Below are 25,242 nucleotides of genomic sequence, written 5' to 3' on the forward strand. Positions count from 1 at the left end.
TGAGTGTAGGAGTTGGAGGTCACGTTGTGGCTGTATTGGTCAGTGCGTTGAGTGTAGGAGTTGGGAGGTCATGTTGCAGCTGTACAGGACATTGGTTAGGGCCACTGTTGGAATATTGCGTGCAATTCTGGTCTCCTTCCTATCGGGAGGATGTTGTGAAACTTGAAAGGGTTCAGAAAAGATTTACAAGGATGTTGCCAGGGTTAGAGGATCTGAGCTACAGGGAGAGGCTGAACAGCCTGGGGCTGTTTTCCCTGGAGCGTCGGAGGCTGAGGGGTCTTTTCCCCCTGGGGGATGGGGAGTCCATAGCTAGAGGGGCATTGGTTTAGGGTGAGAGGGGAAACATTTCAAGGGGCCCTAACTTTAGAGATTAGATTAGATTCCCCACAGTGTGGAAACAGGCCCTTCAGCCCAAGTCCACACCGACCCTCCGAAGAGTTACCCACCCAGACCATTCCCCTACATTTCCCTCTGACCAATGCACCTAACACTACGGGCAATTTAGCGTGGCCAATTCACTTGACCCGCACATCTTTGGACTGTGGGAGGAAACCGGAGCACCCACGCAGACACGGGGAGAAGGTGCAAACCCCACACAGACAGTCGCCCGAGGTGGGAATCGAACCCGGGTCCCTGGCACCACGAGGCAGCAGTGCTAACCCCTGAGCCACCACAAAGGGTGTTGCGTGTGGGGAACGAGCTGCCAGAGGAAGTGGTGGAGGCTGGGACAACGACAACAGGCATCTGGACGGGGATGTGAATAGGAAAGGGTTCGAGGGACATGGGCCAAGTGCTGGCAGATGGGGCGAGATGAGGTTAGGATGTCAGGGTCAGCATGGACAGAGACGGGCCGAAGGGTCTGCTTCCATGCTGTACAACTCTGTGACTCCATGACTGGGACTGTACGCGTTGGAATTTCGAACAGTGAGGGGGAAGTCTTGGCGAAACCTATCAAACTATCAGGAGCGTCGATGAGGGGGGGTGGGGGGGGCGGGGGGGGGGGGGGGGGGGGCTGGTGGGGGGGTGTTACTCTACTGAAACTGGAACGAGGCGGGAGAGTAGCCTCAAAAATTAGGGGGGGGGGAGCCGATTTCAGACTGAGCATGAGGAGAAACCTCTTTAACCAGAGGGTGGTGAATCTGAGGAAATCTCCTGCCCCTTTTTGACATTATCTGGTTGAATGTTAGTGTCGCAGAGCTGGATAGATTTACGCCCAGTGAAAGGGTTAAGGGTTAGGTGGGTGGGAAAGCAGACCTGAGACCACAAAAAAAAACCGACCGGCCGCGCTCTCACCAAATGGCGGGGGCCTGTTGGCCGACTTCCTGTCCCCTTGTTTCTCAAATCCGTTAGGAAAGAAGAATCCCAGGGGAATGGGAAAAGAGGGTGGTTAACCAGGGACGTTTTGGAGCGTGTCAAATTCATGCCATCTTCAAAGATTTGCGCTAAATCAGCAGATTAGAAAAGTTTTAAGCCCCAGAGCAAGACAAAATCAAGTGGGGGGGGGGGGGGGGGGGGGGAGGTGGTGGAAAATAAAGCAAACGAGCAAGCAACATAAAAACAGACTGTAAGAGCTTCTTTAAAGATATAATTTCTTTTAAAAAAGGAGAGAAGCTAACGATAGTCACCTGAGAGAATGGGGTTGGGAAAATAACGGAGTATCTATTGAATAAATACTCAGTCAGGAACATGAACAGCGTTCCAGAATTGCTAAATAATCAAGTGGGGGGAGAGGAGAGATATCATCAGTCTGGGTAAAATGCTAAAGACTAGGAAAACGAATGGGGTGATTGCTGGGTAAGTTCTGTGACCCTGGTAGAATATTTAAGTACGGAGATAGAGAATTGATTGGTGGTGGTCTTCCAGGATAAAATTTGGCACAAATTTTCGATAAAACCCAGGAACGGTAGTATTGCTGTTTTCATTGACGGTGTAGGAAACTCCCTAGTTCCTTTCATTTTTGCTTCCCGTGGGGCCATTTGTCCATGTCCGAGCCTGCCTTCCAAAGTCGATCAAACAGGTCCGATAAATGCTGTAAATGTTCCTTCCGTGAGTGACTAAAAATCACCAGGTCACCAATATACACCCCGCAGTTGGGTAATCCGGCAATGACCTTATTAGTCAGTCTCTGAAATGTAGCTGGAGCAGTTTTCACGCCAAATGGCACGATTTTGAACTGTCCATTTGGCATTCTGAAGGCTGAAATTGGCTTTGCTCTCTCTGACAGTAGCCTCTGAGCAAGTCCAACTTAGAAATGTGAGTTCCTTGTCCCATTTCAATACAGTCTCCCAAACGCAGAATCGGAAATGCATCCGTCTTTGCAACGGCGTTGACTTGCCCATAGTCCACACATAACCATTGGGTACCATCTGGCTTTGACACCGTGACGATGGGTGAGCTCCAGTCACTGTAAATCACTTCGATTGGAGCATGCGCTCGATCTCCTTCCAAACCTGTGCCAACTTAAGAGGGTTAAGTCTATAAGGATGTTGCTTAATTGGAACAGCATTTCCCATTTCTACATCGTGCACAATTAGGTTAGTACTTCCCAGCTTATTCCACTTACCTCCCCATGCGATAGTAATAACTCTTTCAGGTTATTCAATTTTCCTCTGAAGGTAACTCAATAATTTATCCCAGTTTATGACAACTTCCTCCCAATCCAATTTGAGGAATGTCCAATTCAGAATCCCCTGAACTTGGTTCTTCTTTCTCCTCTGCTTTGCCTTCCCTAACGGAATACCTTTTGAGTAGATTCACACGTCACACTCTGTGAGATTGCCTTCTGTCTGGAGTGCCGACCAAGTAGCTCACTTCACTCAATTTCCTCTCGACTTGATAATTCCCTCCTGGAATTCTTGCCATTCCCAAAGAGTCCGACGGCGTTCCCAGTGAACGCAAATCCCGAGCTCTCCTGATCCTCCCGGACGGAGACAGCTCCAAACCCTGAGCTCCTCTGCTTGGCTCCAGCAGCGTTTCCTTCCTCACGTTCCCTCAGGTCCCTTCTCCCACCAAAAACTCCGGGGGACTGGGAGAGCCGGGACCATCGTTCAAAGCAAACTCCCAGTCCAACAGGCGGAACGAAAGACAGAAACTCCGACCAGTCCGATGTCCGAGAGGATTTGTAGGCCGGGTTGTCGGTTGGTTCTCTGAGCTTGGGGGGTTGGGGTCCATTTTCAGATGTTTCGTCACCGCGTTCGGTAACATCATCTCCGGGGGAGACGACGGGGTTGCATCCCGCTTTGAAAACCCCCCCGTCTCGCTCTGTCGTGGTCGGTGCAGGGGTCAGGCGCCAACTGGACGTACTTGTTGATGGAGTTCCGATCGGCCCCACGAGGGGGGAGGGGGGGGGGGCACGGTGCAGGTCAACTGACAAGGGCTTTCACCCAACCCCCCACCTCCGGGGCGGGGGAGTCCAGGACCAGTGGGGCATCGGGTTCAGGGTGTGATGGGGAAAGGGACCAAAGGGGCAGGTTTTTCACCCGGAGGGTAGTGTGTGTGTGGAACGAGCTGCCACAGGAAGTGGTGGAAGCTGCAACTATCACAGGGTCATTACAGAGCGATGGGGGGAGAGAGGGCGGGGGCAGTGGGATTAGTTTGGGGACTGATACAGGGCTATGGGGAGAGAGCGGGGGGACAGTGGGATTAGTTTGGGGACTGATACAGGGCTATGGGGAGAGAGCGGGGGCAGTGGGATTAGTTTGGGGACTGATACAGGGCTATGGGGAGAGAGAGCGGGGGCAGTGGGATTAGTTTGGGGACTGATACAGGGATTGGGAGAGAGCGGAGACAGTGGGATTAGTTTGGGGACTGATACATGGGATTGGGGAGAGAGCGGAGACAGTGGGATTAGTTTGGGGACTGATACAGGGCTATGGGGAGAGAGCGGGGGGCAGTGGGATTAGTTTGGGGACTGATACAGGGCTATGGGGGAGAGAGCGGGGGGGCAGTGGGATTAGTTTGGGGACTGATACAGGGCTATGGGGAGAGAGAGCGGGGGCAGTGGGATTAGTTTGGGGACTGATACAGGGCTATGAGGAGAGAGCGGGGGGCAGTGGGATTAGTTTGGGGACTGATACAGGGATTGGGGAGAGAGCGGAGACAGTGGGATTAGTTTGGGGACTGATACAGGGATTGGGGAGGAGAGCGGAGACAGTGGGATTAGTTTGGGGACTGATACAGGGCTATGGGGAGAGAGCGGGGGGCAGTGGGATTAGTTTGGGGACTGATACAGGGCTATGGGGAGAGAGCGGGGGGACAGTGGGATTAGTTTGGGGACTGATACAGGGCTATGGCGAGAGAGCGGGGGGCAGTGGGATTAGTTTGGGGACTGATACAGGGCTATGGGGAGAGAGAGCGGGGGACAGTGGGATTAGTTTGGGGACTGATACAGGGCTATGGGGAGAGAGCGGGGGACAGTGGGATTAGTTTGGGGACTGATACAGGGCTATGGGGAGAGAGCGGGGGGACACTGGGATTAGTTTGGGGACTGATACAGGGCTATGGGGAGAGAGTGGGGACAGTGGGATTGGTTTGGGGACTGATACAGGGCTATGGGGAGAGCGCGGGGGACAGTGGGATTAGTTTGGGGACTGATACAGGGCTATGTGGAGGGAGCGGGGGGACAGTGGGATTAGTTTGGGGACTGATACAGGGCTATGGGGAGAGAGCGGAGACAGTGGGATTGGTTTGGGGATCGATGATTTGCAGCGTTAATGTTCCCCCCTCCCCACCATCTGCCTGTCTCCCCAGGACTGGTTAACCAGGTATGGATACCTCCCTCCTCCAGACCGCCTTACCGGTCAGCTCCAGACCGTGCAGGGCCTCACCGACGCCATCAAATCCATGCAGCGTTTTTGCTGGGATTGCGGAGACCGGGAAGCTCGGTAAGATGGGAATAATTCCCTCTCGCTGGAGGGTACATTCGTGGGATAGTTACCGGGGTTGGCCGAACAGCGGGGCACAGGGCGGGGCACTGAGAATGGTGGTACTAATGGGGGAGACCACGCACAGCAAGATCCCAGGACCTGGAACCAAGGGAATCTCTGAGCAGCTGAGGGACTACAGTCCTGCTCTCTGTCCCTCCCTCTCTCTCATTCTCTGTCTCTGACACCCTCACTCCAGCCCTCTCACCTCACACTCTCCATCTCGCTCACTCTCTCTCTCTCTCATTTGCTCCCTCTCTCTCTCTCTCACTCGCTCCCCCTCTCTCTCTCCCTCTCTCTCTCTTCTCTCTCTCTCTCCCTCTCTCTCTCTTCTCTCTCTCTCACTTGCTCCCCCTCTCTCTCTCACTCACTCCTCTCTCTCTCCCTCTCTCTCTCACTCACTCCTTCTCTCTCTCCCTCTCTCTCTCTCACTAGCTCCCTCTCTCTTTCTTCTCTCTCTCTCCTCTCTCTCTCATTCGCTCCCTCTCTCTCTCTTCTCTCTCACTCGCTCCCTCTCTCTCTCACTCACTCCTTCTCTCTCTCTCACTCTTCTCTCTCTCACTCCTGTCTCTCTTTCTCACATGCTCTCTCACTCGCTCCTTCTCTCTCTCACTCCTTCTCTCTCTCTTTTCTCTTTCTCTCTCACATGCTCTCTCACTCGCTCCCTCTCTCTCTCTTCTCTCTCTCTCGCTCCTTCTCTCTCTCTTTTCTCTCTCTCTCACATGCTCTCTCACTCGCTCCTTCTCTCTCTCTTCTCTCTCCCCCCACACTCCCTCTCTCTCTCTCCCTCCCTCCCTCCCTCAGCACCTCTCTCTCACACTCCCACTCTCTCCCGCCTCAACGCCCTCTCCCTCTCTCACGCTTTCTCTTACTCAACCTCTCTCTCTCTCTCTATCGTTCACTCACTCGCTCTCCCACTCTCGGTCTCCGTCTCGTTTTCGAGTTAAATTGAATTTACTGCCCTGCGTCCCGAGACCCGGTGAAAAGCTCTGTCTTCTGACCAACCCAGGCCGGACGCAGAGTTAAGTCGCACCGATAGCAAACGCGAGGGAAACAGCAGCAAACACACACACACACACACAGGGACAGGCGCGTGGTCAGAGATTGTGGGACCACTCAGTATCCTCACAACAGGAGGGTCGATACTGCCCCGAAACCGGCCGGTGTGTGTGTGCGTGTGGGTGTGTGTGTGTGGGTGTGTGTGTGTGTGTGTGGGTGTGTGTGTGTGTGTGCTCAGGCCTCTGTCCCTTCTCCCCCGATGGTAGAGGTCGTACAGAAACACTGCCAGGCTGGGACGGATCTTTGGGAATACTGGCAGCCTCTCCTGGACAGCGGGCCTGGGAGATGGATTCTCTCTCGACAGAGGGGGGGGGGGGTTGGCCTTTGTGAGTGTCCGGGCCGTGTCCCCCACCCTCTGTAACCGTCTCCGACCCGGGGATGGTACAGCGGGCGTAGTGACACGTCCAGACAGAGTGGCTCTCGATGGGCGCCCCGATAAAATTTTGGCGAGGGTATCTCGCTGTCTCTCACACTCTCTCTCTCTCTCTCTCTCCCTCACACACACACTCTCCCTCTCTCCTCTTCCCTCACACTCGCTTTCTCCCACCTTCACTCTCTCCCCCCCTCTCTCTCCCCCCTTCTCTCTCCCCCCTTCTCTCTCTCTCCTTCTCTCCCCCCTTCTCTCTCTCTCCCTCCTTCTCTCTCTCTCCCTCCTTCTCTCTCCCTCTCCCTCCCTCTCTCTCTCCCTCTCTCTCTCCTTCTCTCTCTCTCTCTCCCCCTCTCTCTCCCTCTCCCTCCCTCTCTCTCTGTCCCTCCCTCCCTCTCCCTCCCTCGCTCTCTGTCCCTCTCTCTCTCTCTCCCTCCCTCTCTCTCTGTCCCTCCCTCTCTCTCCGTCCCTCCCTCTTCCTCTCTCCCTCCCTCTCTCCCTCTCCCTCCCTCCCTCTCCCCTCTCCCTCCCTCCCTCTCCCTCTCTCCCTCCCTCTCCCTCTCCCTCCCTCTCTCTCTGTCCCTCCCTCTCCCTCCCTCCCTCCCTCCCTCCCTCCCTCTCTCTCTCTCTCTCTCCCTCCCTCCCTCCCTCCCTCTCCCTCCCTCTCTCTCTGTCCCTCCCTCTCTCCCTCCCTCTCCCTCTCTCTCTGTCCCTCCCTCCTTCCCTCCCTCTCTCCCTCCCTCTCCCTCCCTCCCTCCCTCCCTCTCCCTCGGACAGACAAGCAGACGTTGAGATGATGAAGAGGCCGCGGTGTTCCCTCCCGGATATTATTGGGACCTCGGAGATTATGAGGAGACGGAGGAGGAGGAGATACGCACTGGCAGGGACGACCTGGAAGAAAACATTCCTCACCTGGAGGTCACCTTGACTCCCTCCTAATGTCTCCCCCTCCATCTCCTTCCCCCTTTCCCCTCCGCCTCTCCCTCACTCCCACCCCTCCATCTCCCCCCTCCCTCCCTCACCTTTCCCCTTCCCTCCCTCCCCCTCCATCTCCCTCCCTCACTCCCACCTCTCCATCTCCCTCCTCCCTCCCTCACCTTTCCCCTTCCCTCCCTCCCCCTCCATCTCCCTCCCTCACTCCCACCCCTCCATCTCTCCTCCCTCCCTCACCTTTCCCCTTCCCTCCCTCCCCCTCCATCTCCCTCCTCCCTCCCTCCCCTCTCCCCTTCCCTCCCTCCCCTCCATCTCCCTCCCTCACTCCCACCCCTCCATCTCCCTCCTCCCTCCCTCACCTTTTCCCCTTCCCTCCCTCACTCCCACCCCTCCATCTCCCTCCTCCCTCCCTCACCCTTTCCCCTTCCCTCCCTCCTCCTCCATCTCCCTCCCTTACTCCATCCCCCTACCCACCTCCCTCCCTCTCCCCCACCTCTCCCTCCCCCCATCTCCCTCCCTCCCTCTCTCTGTGTTTTACCCCCTCCTCCATCTGTGTTTTACCCCCTCCTCCTGTGTTTTACCCCCTCCCTCCCTCACTGTGTTTTACCCCCTCCTTCTGTGTTTTACCCCCTCCCTCCCTCACTGTGTTTTACCCCCTCCTTCCCTCTCTCTGTGTTTTATCCCCCTCTCTGTGTTTTACCCCCTCCCTCCCTCACTGGTGTTTTACCCCCTCCCCCTGTGTTTTACCCCCTCCCTCCCTCACTGTGTTTTACCCCCTCCTTCTGTGTTTTACCCCCTCCCCCTGTGTTTTACCCCCTCCCTCCCTCACTGTGTTTTACCCCCTCCTTCTGTGTTTTACCCCCTCCCTCCCTCACTGTGTTTTACCCCCTCCCTCCTTCTGTGTTTTACCCCCTCCCTCCCTCACTGTGTTTTACCCCCTCCTTCTGTGTTTTACCCCCTCCCTCCCTCACTGTGTTTTACCCTCCTTCCCTCTCTCTGTGTTTTATCCCCTCACTGTGTTTTACCCCCTCCTTCTGTGGTTTACCCCCTCCTTCCTGTGTTTTACCCCCTCCTTCCCTCGCTGTGTTTTATCCCCCTCTCTGTGTTTTACCCCCTCCCTCCCTCCCCCTCACTGTTTTACCCCCTCCTTCTGTGTTTTACCCCCTCCCTCCCTCGTGTTTACCCCCTCCTTCCCTCGCTGTGTTTTATCCCCCTCTCTTGTGTTTTACCCCCTCCCTCCCTCCCCCTCACTGTTTTACCCCCTCCTTCTGTGTTTTAACCCCTCGCTCCCTCCCCCCGTGTTTTACCCCTCCCGCTCTGTGTTTTACCCCCTCCCCCCTCCCTCCGTGTTTTATCCCTCCCTCCCTCCCTCCCCCCCTGTGTTTTACCCCCTCCCTCCCTCTCTGTGTTTTACCCCCTCCCTCCCCCCCTGTGTTTTACCCCCTCCCTCTCACTGTGTTTTACCCCATCCCTCCCGCTCTGTGTTTTACCCCCTCCCTCCGTGTTTTACCCCCTCCCTCCCTCCCCCTCCCTGTGTTTTACCCCCCTCCCTCCCTCCCCTGGTGTTTTACCCCCTCCCCCCTCCCGCTCCGTGTTTTACCCCCTCTCCCTCCCTCCCCCCCTGTGTTTTACCCCCTCCCTCCCCCCCTGTGTTTTACCCCCTCCCTCTCACTGTGTTTTACCCCATCCCTCCCGCTCTGTGTTTTACCCCCTCCCTCCGTGTTTTACCCCCTCCCTCCCTCCCCCTCCCTGTGTTTTACCCCCTCCCTCCCTCCCTGTGTTTTACCCCCTCCCCCTCCCGCTCCGTGTTTTACCCCCTCCCTCCCTCCCCCCCTGTGTTTTACCCCCTCCCTCCCCCTCTGTGTTTTACCCCCTCCCTCCCTCCCCCCCTGTGTTTTACCCCCTCCCTCCCTCTCACTGTGTTTTACCCCCTCCCTCCCTCCCCCCCTGTGTTTTACCCCCTCCCTCCCCTCCCTCCCTGTGTTTTACCCCCTCCCTCCCTCTCTGTGTTTTAAACCCTCCCTCCCCCCGTGTTTTACCCCCTCCCCCTCCCGCTCTGTGTTTTACCCCTCCCCCCTCCCTCCGTGTTTACCCCCTCCCTCCCTCCCCCCCTGTGTTTTACCCCCTCCCTCGCACTGTGTTTTACCCCCTCCCCCCTCCCTCCGTGTTTTACCCCCTCCCTCCCTCCCCCCTGTGTTTTACCCCCCTCCCTCCCTCTGTGTTTTACCCCTCCTCCCTCCCCCTCACTGTGTTTTACCCCCTCCTTCTCTGTGTTTTACCCCCTCCTTCTCTGTGTTTTACCCCCTCCCTGTGTTTTACCCCCTCCTTCTCTGTGTTTTACCCCCTCCCTCCCTCTGTGTTTTACCCCCTCCTTCTCTGTGTTTTACCCCCTCCCTGTGTTTTACCCCTCCCTCCCTCTGTGTTTTACCCCCTTCATCTGTGTTTTACCCCCTCCCTGTGTTTTACCCCCACCCTCCCCTCTCTGTGTTTTACCCCCACACTCCTCCATCTGTGTTTTACCCCCACCCCCCGTGTTTTACCCCTCCTCTGTGATTTACGCCCTCCCTCCCTCTGTGTTTTACCCCACCCTCCCCCTCTGTGTTTTACCCCCTCCCTCCCTCTGTGTTTTACCCCCACCCTCCCCTCCGTATTTTACCCCCTCCCCTCCCTGTGTTTACCCCCACCCTCCCCCCCTGTGTTTTAACCCCTCCGTGTTTTACCCCCTCCCTCCGTGTTTTACCCCCTCCCTCCCCCTGTGTTTTACCCCCTCCCTCACTCCCCTCTCTGTGTTTTACCCCCACCCTCCCCGTGTTTTACCCCTCCCTCCCTCCCCTCTCTGTGTTTTACCCCCCTCCCTCACTCCCCTCTCTGTGTTTTACCCCCTCCCTCCCCGTGTTTTACCCCCTCCCTCCGTGTTTTACCCCCTCCCTCACTCCCCTCTCTGTGTTTTACCCCCTCCCTCCCTCCCTCTCTGTGTTTTACCCCCTCCCTCCCCCTGTGTTTTACCCCCTCCCTCACTCCCCTCTCTGTGTTTTACCCCCTCCCTCTGTGTTTTACCCCCTCCCTCTGTGTTTTACCCCCTCCCACCCTCCCCGTGTTTTAGCCCCTCCCCTCACTCCCCTCTCTGTGTTTTACCCCCTCCCCTCCCTCCCTCTCTGTGTTTTACCCCCTCCCTCCCCCTGTGTTTTACCCCCTCCCTCACTCCCCTCTCTGTGTTTTACCCCCTCCCTCTGTGTTTTACCCCCTCCCTCTGTGTTTTACCCCCTCCCACCCTCCCCGTGTTTTTAGCCCCCTCCCTCACTCCCCTCTCTGTGTTTTACCCCCTCCCTCCGTGTTTTACCCCCTCCCTCCCTCCCCCTGTGTTTTATCCCCTCCCTCCCCCTCTCTGTGTTTTACCCCCTCCCTCCCTCCCCCTGTTTTACCCCCCCCTCTCCGTGTTTTACCCCTCCCTCCCTCCCCTCCGTGTTTTACCCCTCCCTCACTCCCCCTCCCTGTGTTTTACCCCCACCCTCTGTGTTTTACCCCCTCCCTCCGTGTTTACCCCCTCCCTCCTCCCCCTCTCTGTGTTTTACCCCTCCCTCACTCCCCTCTCTGTGTTTTAACCCCCACCCTCCCCGTGTTTTACCCCCTCCCTCACTCCCCTCTCTGTGTTTTACCCCCTCCCTCTGTGTTTTACTCCCTCCCGTGTTTTACCCCCTCCCTCCCTCCCTCCGTGTTTTACCCCTCCCTCCCTCCCCCCTCTCTGTGTTTTACCCCCTCCCTCTCTCCCCCTCTCTGTGTTTTACCCCCTCCCTCACTCCCCTCTCTGTGTTTTACCCCCTCCCTCCCTCCCCCTCTCTGTGTTTTACCCCCTCCCTCCCTCCCCCTCTCTGTGTTTTACCCCCTCCCTCACTCCCCTCTCTGTGTTTTACCCCCTCCCTCCCTCCCCCTCTCTGTGTTTTACCCCCTCCCTCCCTCCCCCTCTCTGTGTTTTACCCCCTCCCTCACTCCCCTCTCTGTGTTTTACCCCCTCCCTCCCTCCCCCTCTCTGTGTTTTACCCCCTCCCTCACTCCCCTCTCTGTGTTTTACCCCCTCCCTCACTCCCCCTCTCTGTGTTTTACCCCCTCCCTCACTCCCCTCTCTGTGTTTTACCCCCTCCCTCCCTCCCCCTCTCTGTGTTTTACCCCCTCCCTCACTCCCCTCCTCTGTGTTTTACCCCCTCCCTCCCTCCCCCTCTCTGTGTTTTACCCCCCTCCCTCCCTCTCTCTGTGTTTTACCCCCTCCCTCCCTCACTGTGTTTACTCCCTCCTCCCCCGCTGTGTTTTACCCCCTCCCTCCCTCACTGTGTTTACCCCCTCCCTCCCTCCCCCGCTGTGTTTTACCCCCCTCCCTCCCTCTGTGTTTACCCCCTCCCTCCCTCACTGTGTTTACTCCCTCCCGCCCCCGCTGTGTTTTACCCCTCCCTCCCCCTCTGTGTTTACCCCCTCCCTCCCCCTGTGTTTACCCCCTCCCTCCCTCACTGTGTTTACCCCCTCCTCCCCCTGTGTTTACCCCCTCCCTCCCCCTCTGTGTTTACCCCCACCCTCCCCCTCTCTGTGTTTTACCCCCTCCCTCCCTCTGTGTTTTACCCCCTCCGTGTTTTACCCCCTCCCTCCCTCACTCTGTGTTTACTCCCTCCCTCCCTCTGTGTTTTACCCCCTCCCTCCCCCTGTGTTTACCCCCACCCTCCCCTCTGTGTTTTACCCCCTCCCTCCCTCCCCCTCCTCTGTGTTTTACCCCCTCTCTGTGTTTTACCCCCTCCCTTTCTGTGTTTTACCCCCCTCCTCCGTGTTTTACCCCCTCCATCCCTCTGTGTTTTACCTCCTCCATCCCTCCGTGTTTTACCCCCTCCCTCCCTCCCTGTATTACCCCCTCCCTCCCTGTTTTACCCCCTCCCTCCCTGTGTTTTACCCCCTCCCTCTGTGTTTTTACCCCCCTCCCTCTGTGTTTTACCCCCTCCCTCCCTCTGTGTTTTACCCCCTCCCTCTGTGTTTTACCCCCTCCCCTCTGTGTTTTACCCCCTCCCTCCCTCTGTGTTTTACCCCCTCCCTCCCTCCCTGTTTTACCCCCCTCCCTCCCTCTGTGTTTTACCCCCTCCCCCTGTGTTTTACCCCCTCCATCCCTCTGTGTTTTACCCCCTCCTTCTCTGTGTTTTACCCCCTCCCTCCCTCCCTGTGTTTTACCCCCTCCCTCCCTCTGTGTTTTACCCCCCTCTATCCCTCTGTGTTTTACCCCCTCCCTCTGTGTTTTACCCCCTCCCTGTGTTTTACCCCTCCATCCCTCTGTGTTTTACCCCTCCCTCTGTGTTTTACCCCCTCCCTCTGTGTTTATACCCCCTCCTTCTCTGTGTTTTACCCCCTACCTCCCTCCCTGTGTTTTACCCCCTCCCTCCCTCTGTGTTTTACCCCCTCCATCCCTCTGTGTTTTACCCCCTCCCTCTGTGTTTTACCCCTCCATCCCTCTGTGTTTTACCCCCTCCCCCTGTGTTTTACCCCCTCCCTCTGTGTTTTACCCCCCTCCATCCCTCCCTGTTTTACCCCCTCCCTCTGTGTTTTACCCCCTCCCTCTGTGTTTTACCCCCTCCATCCCTCTGTGTTTTACCCTCTCCCTCTGTGTTTTACCCCCTCCCTCTGTGTTTTACCCCCTCCATCCCTCCTGTTTTACCCCCTCCCTCTCCCTGTGTTTTACCCCCTCCCTGTGTTTTACCCCCTCCATCCCTCTGTGTTTTACCCCCTCCATCCCTCTGTGTTTTACCCCCTCCCTCCCTCCCTGTATTACCCCCTCCCTCTGTGTTTTACCCCCTCCCTCCCTCTGTGTTTTACCCCCTCCCTCTGTGTTTTACCCCCTCCCTCCCTCTGTGTTTTACCCCCTCCCTCCCTCCCTGTTTTACCCCCTCCCTCCCTCTGTGTTTTACCCCCTCCCTCTGTGTTTTACCCCCTCCCTCTCTGTGTTTTACCCCCTCCCTCCCTCCCTCGTGTTTTACCCCCTCTCTCCCTCCCCCGTGTTTTACTCCCTCCATCCCTCTGTGTTTTACCCCCTCCCTCCCTCTGTGATTTACCCCCTCCCTCCCTCTGTGTTTTACCCCCTCCATCCCTCTGTGTTTTACCCCCTCCCTCTGTGTTTTACCCCCTCCATCCCTCCCTGTTTTACCCCCTCCTTCTCTGTGTTTTACCCCCTCCCTCCCTCCCTGTGTTTTACCCCCTCCCTCCGTGTTTTACTCCCTCCATCCCTCTGTGTTTTACCCCCTCCATCCCTCTGTGTTTTACCCCCTCCCTCCCTCCCTGTTTTACCCCCTCCCTCCCTCCCTGTTTTACCCCCTCCCTCTGTGTTTTACCCCCTCCCTCTGTGTTTTACCCCCTCCCTCTGTGTTTTACCCCCTCCATCCCTCTGTGTTTTACCCCCTCCCTCCCTCCCTGTTTTACCCCGTCCCTCCCTCTGTGTTTTACCCCCTCCCTCTGTGTTTTACCCCCCCCTCTCTGTGTTTTACCCCCTCCCTCCCTCTGTGTTTTACCCCCTCCCTCCCTCTGTGTTTTACCCCCTCCCTCTGTGTTTTACCCCCTCCCTCCCTCTGTGTTTTACCCCCTCCCTCTCTGTGTTTTACCCCCTCCCTCTCTGTGTTTTACCCCCTCCCTCACTCCCCTCTCTGTGTTTTACCCCCCTCCCTCTGTTTTTTACCCCCTCCCTCACTCCCCTCTCTGTGTTTTACCCCCTCCCTCTCTGTGTTTTACCCCCTCCCCCTCACTCTCCCTGTGTTTTACCACACTCCCTGTGTTTTACCCCCTCCCTCTCTGTGTTTTACCCCCTCCCTCTCTGTGTTTTACCCTCTCGCTCTGTGTTTTACCCCCTCCCTCCCTCCCTGTTTTACCCCCTCCCTCCCTCCCTGTTTTACCCCTTCCCTCCCTGTGTTTTACCCCCTCCCTCTCTGTTTTACCCCCTCCCTCCTTGTGTTTTGCCCCCTCCCTCTCTGTGTTTTACCCCCTCCCTCCCTCCCTGTGTTTTACCCCCTCCCTCCATCCCTCTGTGTTTTACGCCCTCCCTCCCTCTGTGTTTTACCCCCTCCCTCCCTCCCTGTGTTTTACCCCCTCCCTCCATCCCTCTGTGTTTTACCCCCTCCCTCCCTCTGTGTTTTACCCCCTCCCTCCCTCCCTGTGTTTTACCCCCTCCCACCCTCACTCTGTGTTTACTCCCTCCCTCCCTCCCTGTGTTTTACCCCCTCCCCCTCCCTCCCCCCGTGTTTTACCCCCTCCCTCCCTCTCTCTGTGATTTACCCCCTCCCTCCCCCGCTGTGTTTTACCCCCTCCCTCCCCCTCTGTGTTTACCCCCACCCTCCCCCTCTCTGTGTTTTACCCCCTCCCTCCCTCTGTGTTTTACCCCCTCCGTGTTTTACCCCCTCCCTCCCTTACTCTGTGTTTACTCCCTCCCTCCCTCTGTGTTTTACCCCCCTCCCTCCCCCTGTGTTTACCCCCACCCTCCCCCTCTGTGTTTTAACCCCTCCCTCCCTCCCCCTCTCTGTGTTTTACCCCCTCCCTCCCTCCCTGTTTTACCCCCTCCCTCCCTCCCTGTTTTACCCCCTCCCTCCCTGTTTTACCCCCTCCCTCCCTCTGTGTTTTACCCCCTCCCTCTGTGTTTTACCCCCTCCCTCTGTGTTTTACCCCCTCCCTCCCTCTGTGTTTTACCCCCTCCCTCTGTGTTTTACCCCCTCCCTCCCTCCCTGTGTTTTACCCCCTCCCTCCCTCCCTGTTTTACCCCCTCCCTCCCTCTGTATTTTACCCCCTCCATCCCTCCCTGTTTTACCCCCTCCTTCTCTGTGTTTTACCCCCTCCCTCCCTCCCTGTGTTTTACCCCCTCCCTCCCTCTGTGTTTTACTCCCTCCATCCCTCTGTGTTTTACCCCCTCCCTCTGTGTTTTACCCCCTCCCTCCCTCCCTCCCTGTGTTTTACCCCCTCCCTCCCTCTGTGGTTTACCCCCTCCATCCCTCTGTGTTTTACCCCCTCCCTCTGTGTTTTACCCCCTCCATCCCTCTGTGTTTACCCCCTCCCCCTGTGTTTTACACCCTCCCTCTGTGTTTTACCCCCTCCATCCCTCCTTGTTTTACCCCCTCCCTCTGTGTTTTACCCCCTCCCTCTGTGTTTTACCCCCTCCATCCCTCTGTGTTTTACCCCCTCCCTGTGTTTTACCCCCTCCCTCTGTGTTTTACCCCCTCCATCCCTCCCTGTTTTACCCCCTCCCTCTCCCTGTGTTTTACCCCCTCCCTCTGTGTTTTACCCCCTCCATCCCTCTGTGTTTTACCCCCTCCATCCCTCTGTGTTTTACCCCCTCCCTCCCTCTGTGTTTTACCCCCGCCATCCCTCTGTGTTTTACCCTCTCCCTCTGTGTTTTACCCCCTCCATCCCTCTGTGTTTTACCCCCTCCCTCTGTGTTTACCCCCTCCATCCCTCTATGTTTTACCCCCTCCTTCTGTGTTTTACCCCCTCCATCCCTCTGTGTTTTACCCTCTCGCTCTGTGTTTTACCCCCTCCCTCTGTGTTTTACCCCCTCCATCCCTCTGTGTTTTACCCCCTCCTTCTCTGTGTTTTACCCCCTCCCTCTGTGTTTTACCCCCTCCCTCCGTGTTTTATCCCCTCCCTCCCTCCCCGTGTTTTACCCCATCCCTCTCCCTGTGTTTTACCCCCTCCCTCTGTGTTTTACCCCCTCCATCCCTCTGTGTTTTACCCCCTCCATCCCTCTGTGTTTTACCCCCTCCCTCCCTCTGTGTTTTACCCTCTCCCTCTGTGTTTTACCCCCTCCATCCCTCTGTGTTTTACCCCCTCCCTCTGTGTTTTACCCCCTCCATCCCTCTATGTTTTACCCCCTCCTTCTGTGTTTTACCCCCTCCATCCCTCTGTGTTTTACCCTCTCGCTCTGTGTTTTACCCCCTCCATCCCTCTGTGTTTTACCCCCTCCTTCTCTGTGTTTTACCCCCTCCCTCCGTGTTTTACCCCCTCCCTCCCTCCCCGTGTTTTACCCCCTCCCTCTCTGTGTTTTACCCCCTCCCTCCCTCCCCGTGTTTTACCCCCTCCCTCCCTCTGTGTTTTACCCCATCCCTCCCTCTGTGTTTTACCCCCTCCCTCCCTCTGTGTTTTACCCCCTCCCTCTGTGTTTTACTCCCTCCATCCCTCTGTGTTTTACCCCCTACCTCCCTCCCTGTGTTTTACCCCCTCCCTCCCTCTGTGTTTTACCCCCTCCATCCCTCTGTGTTTTACCCCCTCCCTCTGTGTTTTACCCCCTCCCTCTGTGTTTTACCCCCTCCATCCCTCTGTGTTTTACCCCCTCCCTCTGTGTTTTACCCCCTCCCTCTGTGTTTTACCCCCTCCTTCTCTGTGTTTTACCCCCTCCCTCCCTCCCTGTGTTTTACCCCCTCCCTCACTCTGTGTTTTACCCCCTCCATCCCTCTGTGTTTTACCCCCTCCCTCTGTGTTTTACCCCCTCCCCCTGTGTTTTACCCCCTCCCTCTGTGTTTTACCCCCTCCCTCTGTGTTTTACCCCCTCCATCCCTCTGTGTTTTACCCCCTCCCTCTGTGTTTTACCCCCTCCCTCTGTTTTTTACCCCCTCCATCCCTCCCTGTTTTACCCCCTCCCTCTCCCTGTGTTTTACCCCCTCCCTCCCTCTGTTTTTTACCCCCTCCATCCCTCCCTGTTTTACCCCCTCCCTCTCCCTGTGTTTTACCCCCTCCCTCCCCCTGTGTTTTACCCCCTCCCTCTGTGTTTTACCCCCTCCCTCTGTGTTTTACCCCCTCCATCCCTCTGTGTTTTACCCCCTCCCTCTGTGTTTTACCCCCTCCCTCTGTTTTTTACCCCCTCCATCCCTCCCTGTTTTACCCCCTCCCTCTCCCTGTGTTTTACCCCCTCCCTCCCTCTGTGTTTTACCCCCTCCATCCCTCTGTGTTTTACCCCCTCCCTCTGTGTTTTACCCCCTCCCTCTGTGTTTTACCCCCTCCATCCCTCTGTGTTTACCCCCTCCCCCTGTGTTTTACACCCTCCCTCTGTGTTTTACCCCCTCCATCCCTCCTTGTTTTACCCCCTCCCTCTGTGTTTTACCCCCTCCCTCTGTGTTTTACCCCCTCCATCCCTCTGTGTTTTACCCGCTCCCTGTGTTTTACCCCCTCCCTCTGTGTTTTACCCCCCTCCATCCCTCCCTGTTTTACCCCCTCCCTCTCCCTGTGTTTTACCCCCTCCCTCTGTGTTTTACCCCCTCCATCCCTCTGTGTTTTACCCCCTCCATCCCTCTGTGTTTTACCCCCTCCATCCCTCTGTGTTTTACCCTCTCCCTCTGTGTTTTACCCCCTCCATCCCTCTGTGTTTTACCCCCTCCCTCTGTGTTTTACCCCCTCCATCCCTCTATGTTTTACCCCCTCCTTCTGTGTTTTACCCCCTCCCTCTGTGTTTTACCCCCTCCATCCCTCCCTGTTTTACCCCCTCCCTCTCCCTGTGTTTTACCCCCTCCCTCTGTGTTTTACCCCCTCCATCCCTCTGTGTTTTACCCCCTCCATCCCTCTGTGTTTTACCCCCTCCATCCCTCTGTGTTTTACCCTCTCCCTCTGTGTTTTACCCCCTCCATCCCTCTGTGTTTTACCCCCTCCCTCTGTGTTTTACCCCCTCCATCCCTCTATGTTTTACCCCCTCCTTCTGTGTTTTACCCCCTCCCTCCCTCTGTGTTTTACCCCCTCCATCCCTCTATGTTTTACCCCCTCCTTCTGTGTTTTACCCCCTCCATCCCTCTGTGTTTTACCCCCTCCCTCTGTGTTTTACCCCCTCCATCCCTCTGTGTTTTACCCCCTCCTTCTCTGTGTTTTACCCCCTCCCTCCGTGTTTTACCCCCTCCCTCCCTCCCCGTGTTTTACCCCCTCCCTCTCTGTGTTTTACCCCCTCCCTCCCTCCCCGTGTTTTACCCCCTCCCTCCCTCCCTGTTTTACCCCTTCCCTCCCTGTGTTTTACCCCCTCCCTCTCTGTTTTACCCCCTCCCTCCTTGTGTTTTGCCCCCTCCCTCTCTGTGTTTTACCCCCTCCCTCCTTGTGTTTTGCCCCCTCCCTCTCTGTGTTTTACCCCCTCCCTCCCTCTGTGTTTTACCCCATCCCTCCCTCTGTGTTTTACCCCCTCCCTCCCTCCCTGTGTTTTACCCCCTCCCACCCTCACTCTGTGTTTACTCCCTCCCTCCCTCCGTGTTTTACCCCCTCCCTCCCACTCTCTATGCTTTACCCCCCTCCCTGTGTTTTACCCCCTCCCCCTCCCTCCCCCCGTGTTTTACCCCCTCCCTCCCTCTCTCTGTGTTTTACCCCCTCCCTCCCTCACTGTGTTTACTCCCTCCCGCCCCCGCTGTGTTTTACCCCCTCCCTCCCTCTCTCTGTGTTTTACCCCCTCCCTCCCTCACTGTGTTTACTCCCTCCCTCACTGTGTTTACTCCCTCCCGCCCCCGCTGTGTTTTACCCCCTCCCTCCCCCTCTGTGTTTACCCCCACCCTCCCCCTCTCTGTGTTTTACCCCCTCCCTCCCTCTGTGTTTTACCCCCTCCGTGTTTTACCCCCTCCCTCCCTCACTCTGTTTACTCCCTCCCTCCCTCTGTGTTTTACCCCCTCCCTCCCCCTGTGTTTACCCCCACCCTCCCCCTCTGTGTTTTACCCCCTCCCTCCCTCCCCCTCTCTGTGTTTTACCCCATCCCTGTGTTTTACCCCCTCCCTCTCTGTGTTTTACCCCCTCCCTCCCAGCCTGTTTTACCCCCTCCCTCCCTGTGTTTTACCCCCTCCCTCTGTGTTTTACCCCCTCCATCCCTCTGTGTTTTACCCCCTCCCTCTGTGTTTTACCTCCTCCATCCCTCCGTGTTTTACCCCCTCCCTCCCTCCCTGTATTACCCCCTCCCTCCCTGTTTTACCCCCTCCCTCCCTGTGTTTTACCCCCTCCCTCTGTGTTTTACCCCCTCCCTCCCTCTGTGTTTTACCCCCTCCCTCCCTCTGTGTTTTACCCCCTCCCTCCCTCCCTGTTTTACCCCCTCCCTCCCTCTGTGTTTTACCCCCTCCCTCTGTGTTTTACCCCCTCCCTCCCTCTGTGTTTTACCCCCTCCATCCCTCTGTGTTTTACCCCCTCCTTCTCTGTGTTTTACCCCCTCCCTCCCTCCCTGTGTTTTACCCCCTCCATCCCTCTGTGTTTTACACCCTCCCTCTGTGTTTTACCCCCTCCATCCCTCTGTGTTTTACCCCCTCCCTCTGTGTTTTACCCCCTCCCTCTGTGTTTTACCCCCTCCTTCTCTGTGTTTTACCCCCTCCCTCCCTGTGTTTTACCCCCTCCCTCCCTCTGTGTTTTACCCCCTCCATCCCTCTGTGTTTTACCCCCTCCCTCTGTGTTTTACCCCCTCCATCCCTCTGTGTTTTACCCCCTCCCCCTGTGTTTTACCCCCTCCCTCTGTGTTTTACCCCCTCCATCCCTCCGTTTTACCCCCTCCCTCTGTGTTTTACCCCCTCCCTCTGTGTTTTACCCCCTCCATCCCTCTGTGTTTTACCCCCTCCCTCTGTGTTTTACCCCCTCCCTCTGTGTTTTACCCCCTCCATCCCTCCCTGTTTTACCCCCTCCCTCTGTGTTTTACCCCCTCCATCCCTCTGTGTTTTACCCCCTCCCTCCCTCTGTGTTTTACCCCCTCCCTCTGTGTTTTACCCCCTCCCTCCCTCTGTGTTTTACCCCCTCCCTCCCTCCCTGTTTTACCCCCTCCCTCCCTCTGTGTTTTACCCCCTCCCTCTGTGTTTTACCCCCTCCCTCTCTGTGTTTTACCCCCTCCCTCCCTCCCTGTGTTTTACCCCCTCCCTCCCTCCCCCGTGTTTTACTCCCTCCATCCCTCTGTGTTTTACCCCCTCCCTCCCTCTGTGTTTTACCCCCTCCCTCCCTCTGTGTTTTACCCCCTCCCTCTGTGTTTTACCCCCTCCATCCCTCCCTGTTTTACCCCCTCCTTCTCTGTGTTTTACCCCCTCCCTCCATCCCTGTGTTTTACCCCCTCCCTCCGTGTTTTACTCCCTCCATCCCTCTGTGTTTTACCCCCCTCCCTCCCTCTGTGTTTTACCCCCTCCCTCCCTCCCTGTTTTACCCCCTCCCTCTGTGTTTTACACCCTCCCTCTGTGTTTTACCCCCTCCCTCTGTGTTTTACCCCCTCCCTCTGTGTTTTACCCCCTCCCTCCCTCCCTGTTTTACCCCCTCCCTCCCTGTTTTACCCCCTCCCTCCCTCTGTGTTTTACACCCTCCCTCTGTGTTTTACCCCCTCCCTCCCTCTGTGTTTTACCCCCTCCCTCCCTCTGTGTTTTACCCCCTCCCTCTGTGTTTTACCCCCTCCCTCTCTGTGTTTTACCCCCTCCATCCCTCTGTGTTTACCCCCTCCCTCCCTCTGTGTTTTACCCCCTCCCTCTGTGTTTTACCCCCTCCCTCCCTCTGTGTTTTACCCCCTCCATCCCTCTGTGTTTTACCCCCTCCCTCTGTGTTTTACCCCCTCCATCCCTCTGTGTTTTACCCACTCCATCCCTCCCCTGTTTTACCCCCTCCTTCTCTGTGTTTTACCCCCTCCCTCCCTCCCTGTGTTTTACCCCCTCCCTCCCTGTGTTTTACCCCCTCCATCCCTCTGTGTTTTACCCCCCTCCCCCTGTGTTTTACCCCCTCCCTCTGTGTTTTACCCCCTCCATCCCTCCCTGTTTTACCCCCTCCCTCTGTGTTTTACCCCCTCCCTCTGTGTTTTACCCCCTCCATCCCTCTGTGTTTTACCCCCTCCCTCTGTGTTTTACCCCCTCCCTCCCTGTTTTACCCCCTCCCTCTCCCTGTGTTTTACCCCCTCCCTCTGTGTTTTACCCCCTCCATCCCTCTGTGTTTTACCCCCCTCCCTCTGTGTTTTACCCCCTCCCTGTGTTTTACCCCCTCCCTCCCTCCCTGTTTTACACCCTCCCTCTCCCTGTGTTTTACCCCCTCCCTCTGTGTTTTACCCCCTCCATCCCTCTGTGTTTTACCCCACTCCCTCTGTGTTTTACCCCCTCCCTGTGTTTTACCCCCTCCCTCTGTGTTTTACCCCCTCCATCCCTCTGTGTTTTACCCCCTCCCTCTGTGTTTTACCCCCTCCATCCCTCTGTGTTTTACCCCCTCCCTCTGTGTTTTACCCCCTCCTTCTCTGTGTTTTACCCCCCTCCCTCCCTGTGTTTTACCCCCTCCCTCCCCCTCCCCGTGTTTTACCCCCTCCCTCCCCGTGTTTTACCCCCTCCCTCCCCCTGTGTTTTACCCCCTCCCTCACTCCCCTCTCTGTGTTTTACCCCCACCCTCGCCGTGTTTTACCCCCTCCCTCCCTCTGTGTTTTACCCCCTCCCTCACTCCCCTCTCTGTGTTTTACCCCCTCCCTCTGTGTTTTACCCCCTCCCTCCCTCCCCGTGTTTTACCCCCTCCCTCCCTCCGTGTTTTACCCCCTCCCTCCCTCCCCCCTCTGTGTTTTACCCCCTCCCTCACTCCCCTCTCTGTGTTTTACCCCCCTCCCTCCCTCCCCCTCTCTGTGTTTTACCCCTCCCTCCCTCCCCCTCTCTGTGTTTTACCCCCTCCCTCCCTCCCCTCCTTGTGTTTTACCCCCTCCCTCCCTCCCCCTCTCTGTGTTTTACCCCCTCCCTCCCTCCCCCTCTCTGTGTTTTACCCCCTCCCTCTCTGTGTTCTACCCCCTCCCACACTCCCCTCTCTGTGTTTTACCCCCTCCCTCTGTGTTTTACCCCCTCCCTCACTCCCCTCTCTGTGTTTTACCCCCTCCCTCTGTGTTTTACCCCCTCCCTCACTCCCCTCTCTGTGTTTTACCCCCTCCCTCTGTGTTTTACCCCCTCCCTCACTCCCCTCTCTGTGTTCTACCCCCTCCCTCACTCCCCTCTCTGTGTTTTACCCCCTCCCTCTGTGTTTTACCCCCTCCCTCACTCCCCTCTCTGTGTTTTACCCCCTCCCTCCCCTCCCTCTGTGTTTTACCCCCTCCCTCACTCCCCTCTCTGTGTTTTACCCCCTCCCTCTCTGTGTTTTACCCCCTCCCTCTCTGTGTTTTACCCTCTCGCTCTGTGTTTTACCCCCTCCCTCCCTCCCTGTTTTACCCCTTCCCTCCCTGTGTTTTACCCCCTCCCTCTCTGTTTTACCCCCTCCCTCCTTGTGTTTTGCCCCCTCCCTCTCTGTGTTTTACCCTCTCGCTCTGTGTTTTACCCCCTCCCTCCCTCCCTGTTTTACCCCTTCCCTCCCTGTGTTTTACCCCCTCCCCCTGTGTTTTACCCCCTCCCTCCCTCTGTGTTTTACCCCCTCCCTCCCTCTGTGTTTTACCCCCTCCCTCCCTCCCTGTGTTTTACCCCCTCCCACCCTCACTCTGTGTTTACTCCCTCCCTCCCTCCGTGTTTTACCCCCTCCCTCCCACTCTCTATGCTTTACCCCCCTCCCTGTGTTTTACCCCCTCCCCCTCCCTCCCCCCGTGTTTTACCCCCTCCCTCCCTCTCTCTGTGATTTACCCCCTCCCTCCCTCACTGTGTTTACTCCCTCCCTCCCCCGCTGTGTTTACCCCCTCCCTCCCTCTCTCTGTGTTTTACCCCCTCCCTCCCCCTCTGTGTTTACCCCCACCCTCCCCCTCTCTGTGTTTTACCCCCTCCCTCCCTCTGTGTTTTACCCCCTCCGTGTTTTACCCCCTCCCTCCCTTACTCTGTGTTTACCCCCTCCCTCCCTCTGTGTTTTACCCCCTCCGTGTTTTACCCCCTCCCTCCCTCACTCTGTGTTTACTCCCTCCCTCCCTCTGTGTTTTACCCCCTCCCTCCCCCTGTGTTTACCCCCACCCTCCCCCTCTGTGTTTTAACCCCTCCCTCCCTCCCCTTCTCTGTGTTTTACACCCTCCCTCCCTCCCTGTTTTACCCCCTCCCTCCCTCTGCGTTTTACCCCCTCCCTCCCTCTGTGTTTTACCCCCTCCCTCCCTCTGTGTTTTACCCCCTCCCTCCCTCCCTGTGTTTTACCCCCTCCCTCCCTCTGTGTTTTACTCCCTCCATCCCTCTGTGTTTTACCCCCTCCCTCTGTGTTTTACCCCCTCCCTCCCTCCCTCCCTCCCTGTGTTTTACCCCCTCCCTCCCTCTGCGTTTTACCCCCTCCCTCCCTCTGTGGTTTACCCCCTCCATCCCTCTGTGTTTTACCCCCTCCCTCCCTCTGTGTTTTACCCCCTCCCTCCCTCTGTGTTTTACCCCCTCCATCCCTCTGTGTTTTACCCCCTCCCTCTGTGTTTTACCCCCTCCATCCCTCTGTGTTTACCCCCTCCCCCTGTGTTTTACCCCCTCCCTCTGTGTTTTACCCCGTCCCTCTGTGTTTTACCCCCTCCATCCCTCTGTGGTTTACCCCCTCCCTGTGTTTTACCCCCTCCCTCTGTGTTTTACCCCCTCCATCCGTCCCTGTTTTACCCCCTCCCTCTCCCTGTGTTTTACCCCCTCCCTCTGTGTTTTACCCCCTCCATCCCTCTGTGTTTTACCCCCCTCCATCCCTCTGTGTTTTACCCCCTCCCTCCCTCTGTGTTTTACCCCCTCCATCCCTCTGTGTTTTACCCTCTCCCTCTGTGTTTTACCCCCTCCATCCCTCTGTGTTTTACCCCCTCCCTCTGTGTTTACCCCCTCCATCCCTCTATGTTTTACCCCCTCCTTCTGTGTTTTACCCCCTCCATCCCTCTGTGTTTTACCCCCTCCTTCTCTGTGTTTTACCCCCTCCCTCCGTGTTTTACCCCCTCCCTCCGTGTTTTACCCCCTCCCTCCCTCCCCGTGTTTTACCCCCTCCCTCTCTGTGTTTTACCCCCTCCCTCTGTGTTTTACCCCCTCCATCCCTCCCTGTTTTACCCCCTCCCTCTCCCTGTGTTTTACCCCCTCCCTCCCTGTTTTACCCCCTCCCTCCCCCTGTGTTTACCCCCTCCCTCCCTCTGTGTTTTACTCCCTCCATCCCTCTGTGTTTTACCCCCTCCCTCTGTGTTTTACCCCCTCCCTCCCTCCCTCCCTGTGTTTTACCCCCTCCCTCCCTCTGTGGTTTACCCCCTCCATCCCTCTGTGTTTTACCCCCTCCCCCTGTGTTTTACCCCCTCCATCCCTCTGTGTTTACCCCCTCCCCCTGTGTTTTACACCCTCCCTCTGTGTTTTACCCCCTCCATCCCTCCCTGTTTTACCCCCTCCCTCTGTGTTTTACCCCCTCCCTCTGTGTTTTACCCCCTCCCTCTGTGTTTTACCCCCTCCATCCCTCTGTGTTTTACCCCCTCCCTGTGTTTTACCCCCTCCCTCTGTGTTTTACCCCCTCCATCCCTCCCTGTTTTACCCCCTCCCTCTCCCTGTGTTTTACCCCCTCCCTCTGTGTTTTACCCCCTCCATCCCTCTGTGTTTTACCCCCTCCATCCCTCTGTGTTTTACCCCCTCCCTCCCTCTGTGTTTTACCCCCTCCATCCCTCTGTGTTTTACCCCCTCCCTCTGTGTTTACCCCCTCCATCCCTCTATGTTTTACCCCCTCCTTCTGTGTTTTACCCCCTCCATCCCTCTGTGTTTAACCCTCTCGCTCTGTGTTTTACCCCCTCCCTCTGTGTTTTACCCCCTCCATCCCTCTGTGTTTTACCCCCTCCTTCTCTGTGTTTTACCCCCTCCCTCCGTGTTTTACCCCCTCCCTCCGTGTTTTACCCCCTCCCTCTCTGTGTTTTACCCCCTCCCTCTGTGTTTTACCCCCTCCATCCCTCCCTGTTTTACCCCCTCCCTCTCCCTGTGTTTTACCCCCTCCCTCTGTGTTTTACCCCCTCCATCCCTCTGTGTTTTACCCCCTCCCTCCCTCTGTGTTTTACCCTCTCCCTCTGTGTTTTACCCCCTCAATCCCTCTGTGTTTTATCCCCTCCCTCTGTGTTTTACCCCCTCCATCCCTCTATGTTTTACCCCCTCCTTCTGT

General features: G+C 57.0%; 1 protein-coding gene across 1 annotated transcript in view; it reads left to right on the forward strand.

Annotated features, from left to right (window-relative positions):
• LOC148134002 (matrix metalloproteinase-25-like) overlaps positions 1-25,242 on the forward strand; it is an 84,799-nt gene that overhangs the window by 38,851 nt on the left and 20,706 nt on the right. The window contains exons 2-3 of the mRNA XM_087985705.1: positions 4,750-4,883; positions 7,126-7,266. Of these exons, the coding sequence (XP_087841831.1) occupies positions 4,750-4,883; positions 7,126-7,266 (275 nt within the window). The remainder of the gene's footprint in view (positions 1-4,749; positions 4,884-7,125; positions 7,267-25,242) is intronic.

This window comes from Chiloscyllium plagiosum, unplaced genomic scaffold, assembly GCF_037043375.1.
Source record: "Chiloscyllium plagiosum isolate Xiang-an unplaced genomic scaffold, Cpla_swu_hap1 HiC_scaffold_132, whole genome shotgun sequence".
Taxonomy (NCBI): Eukaryota; Metazoa; Chordata; class Chondrichthyes; order Orectolobiformes; family Hemiscylliidae; genus Chiloscyllium; species Chiloscyllium plagiosum.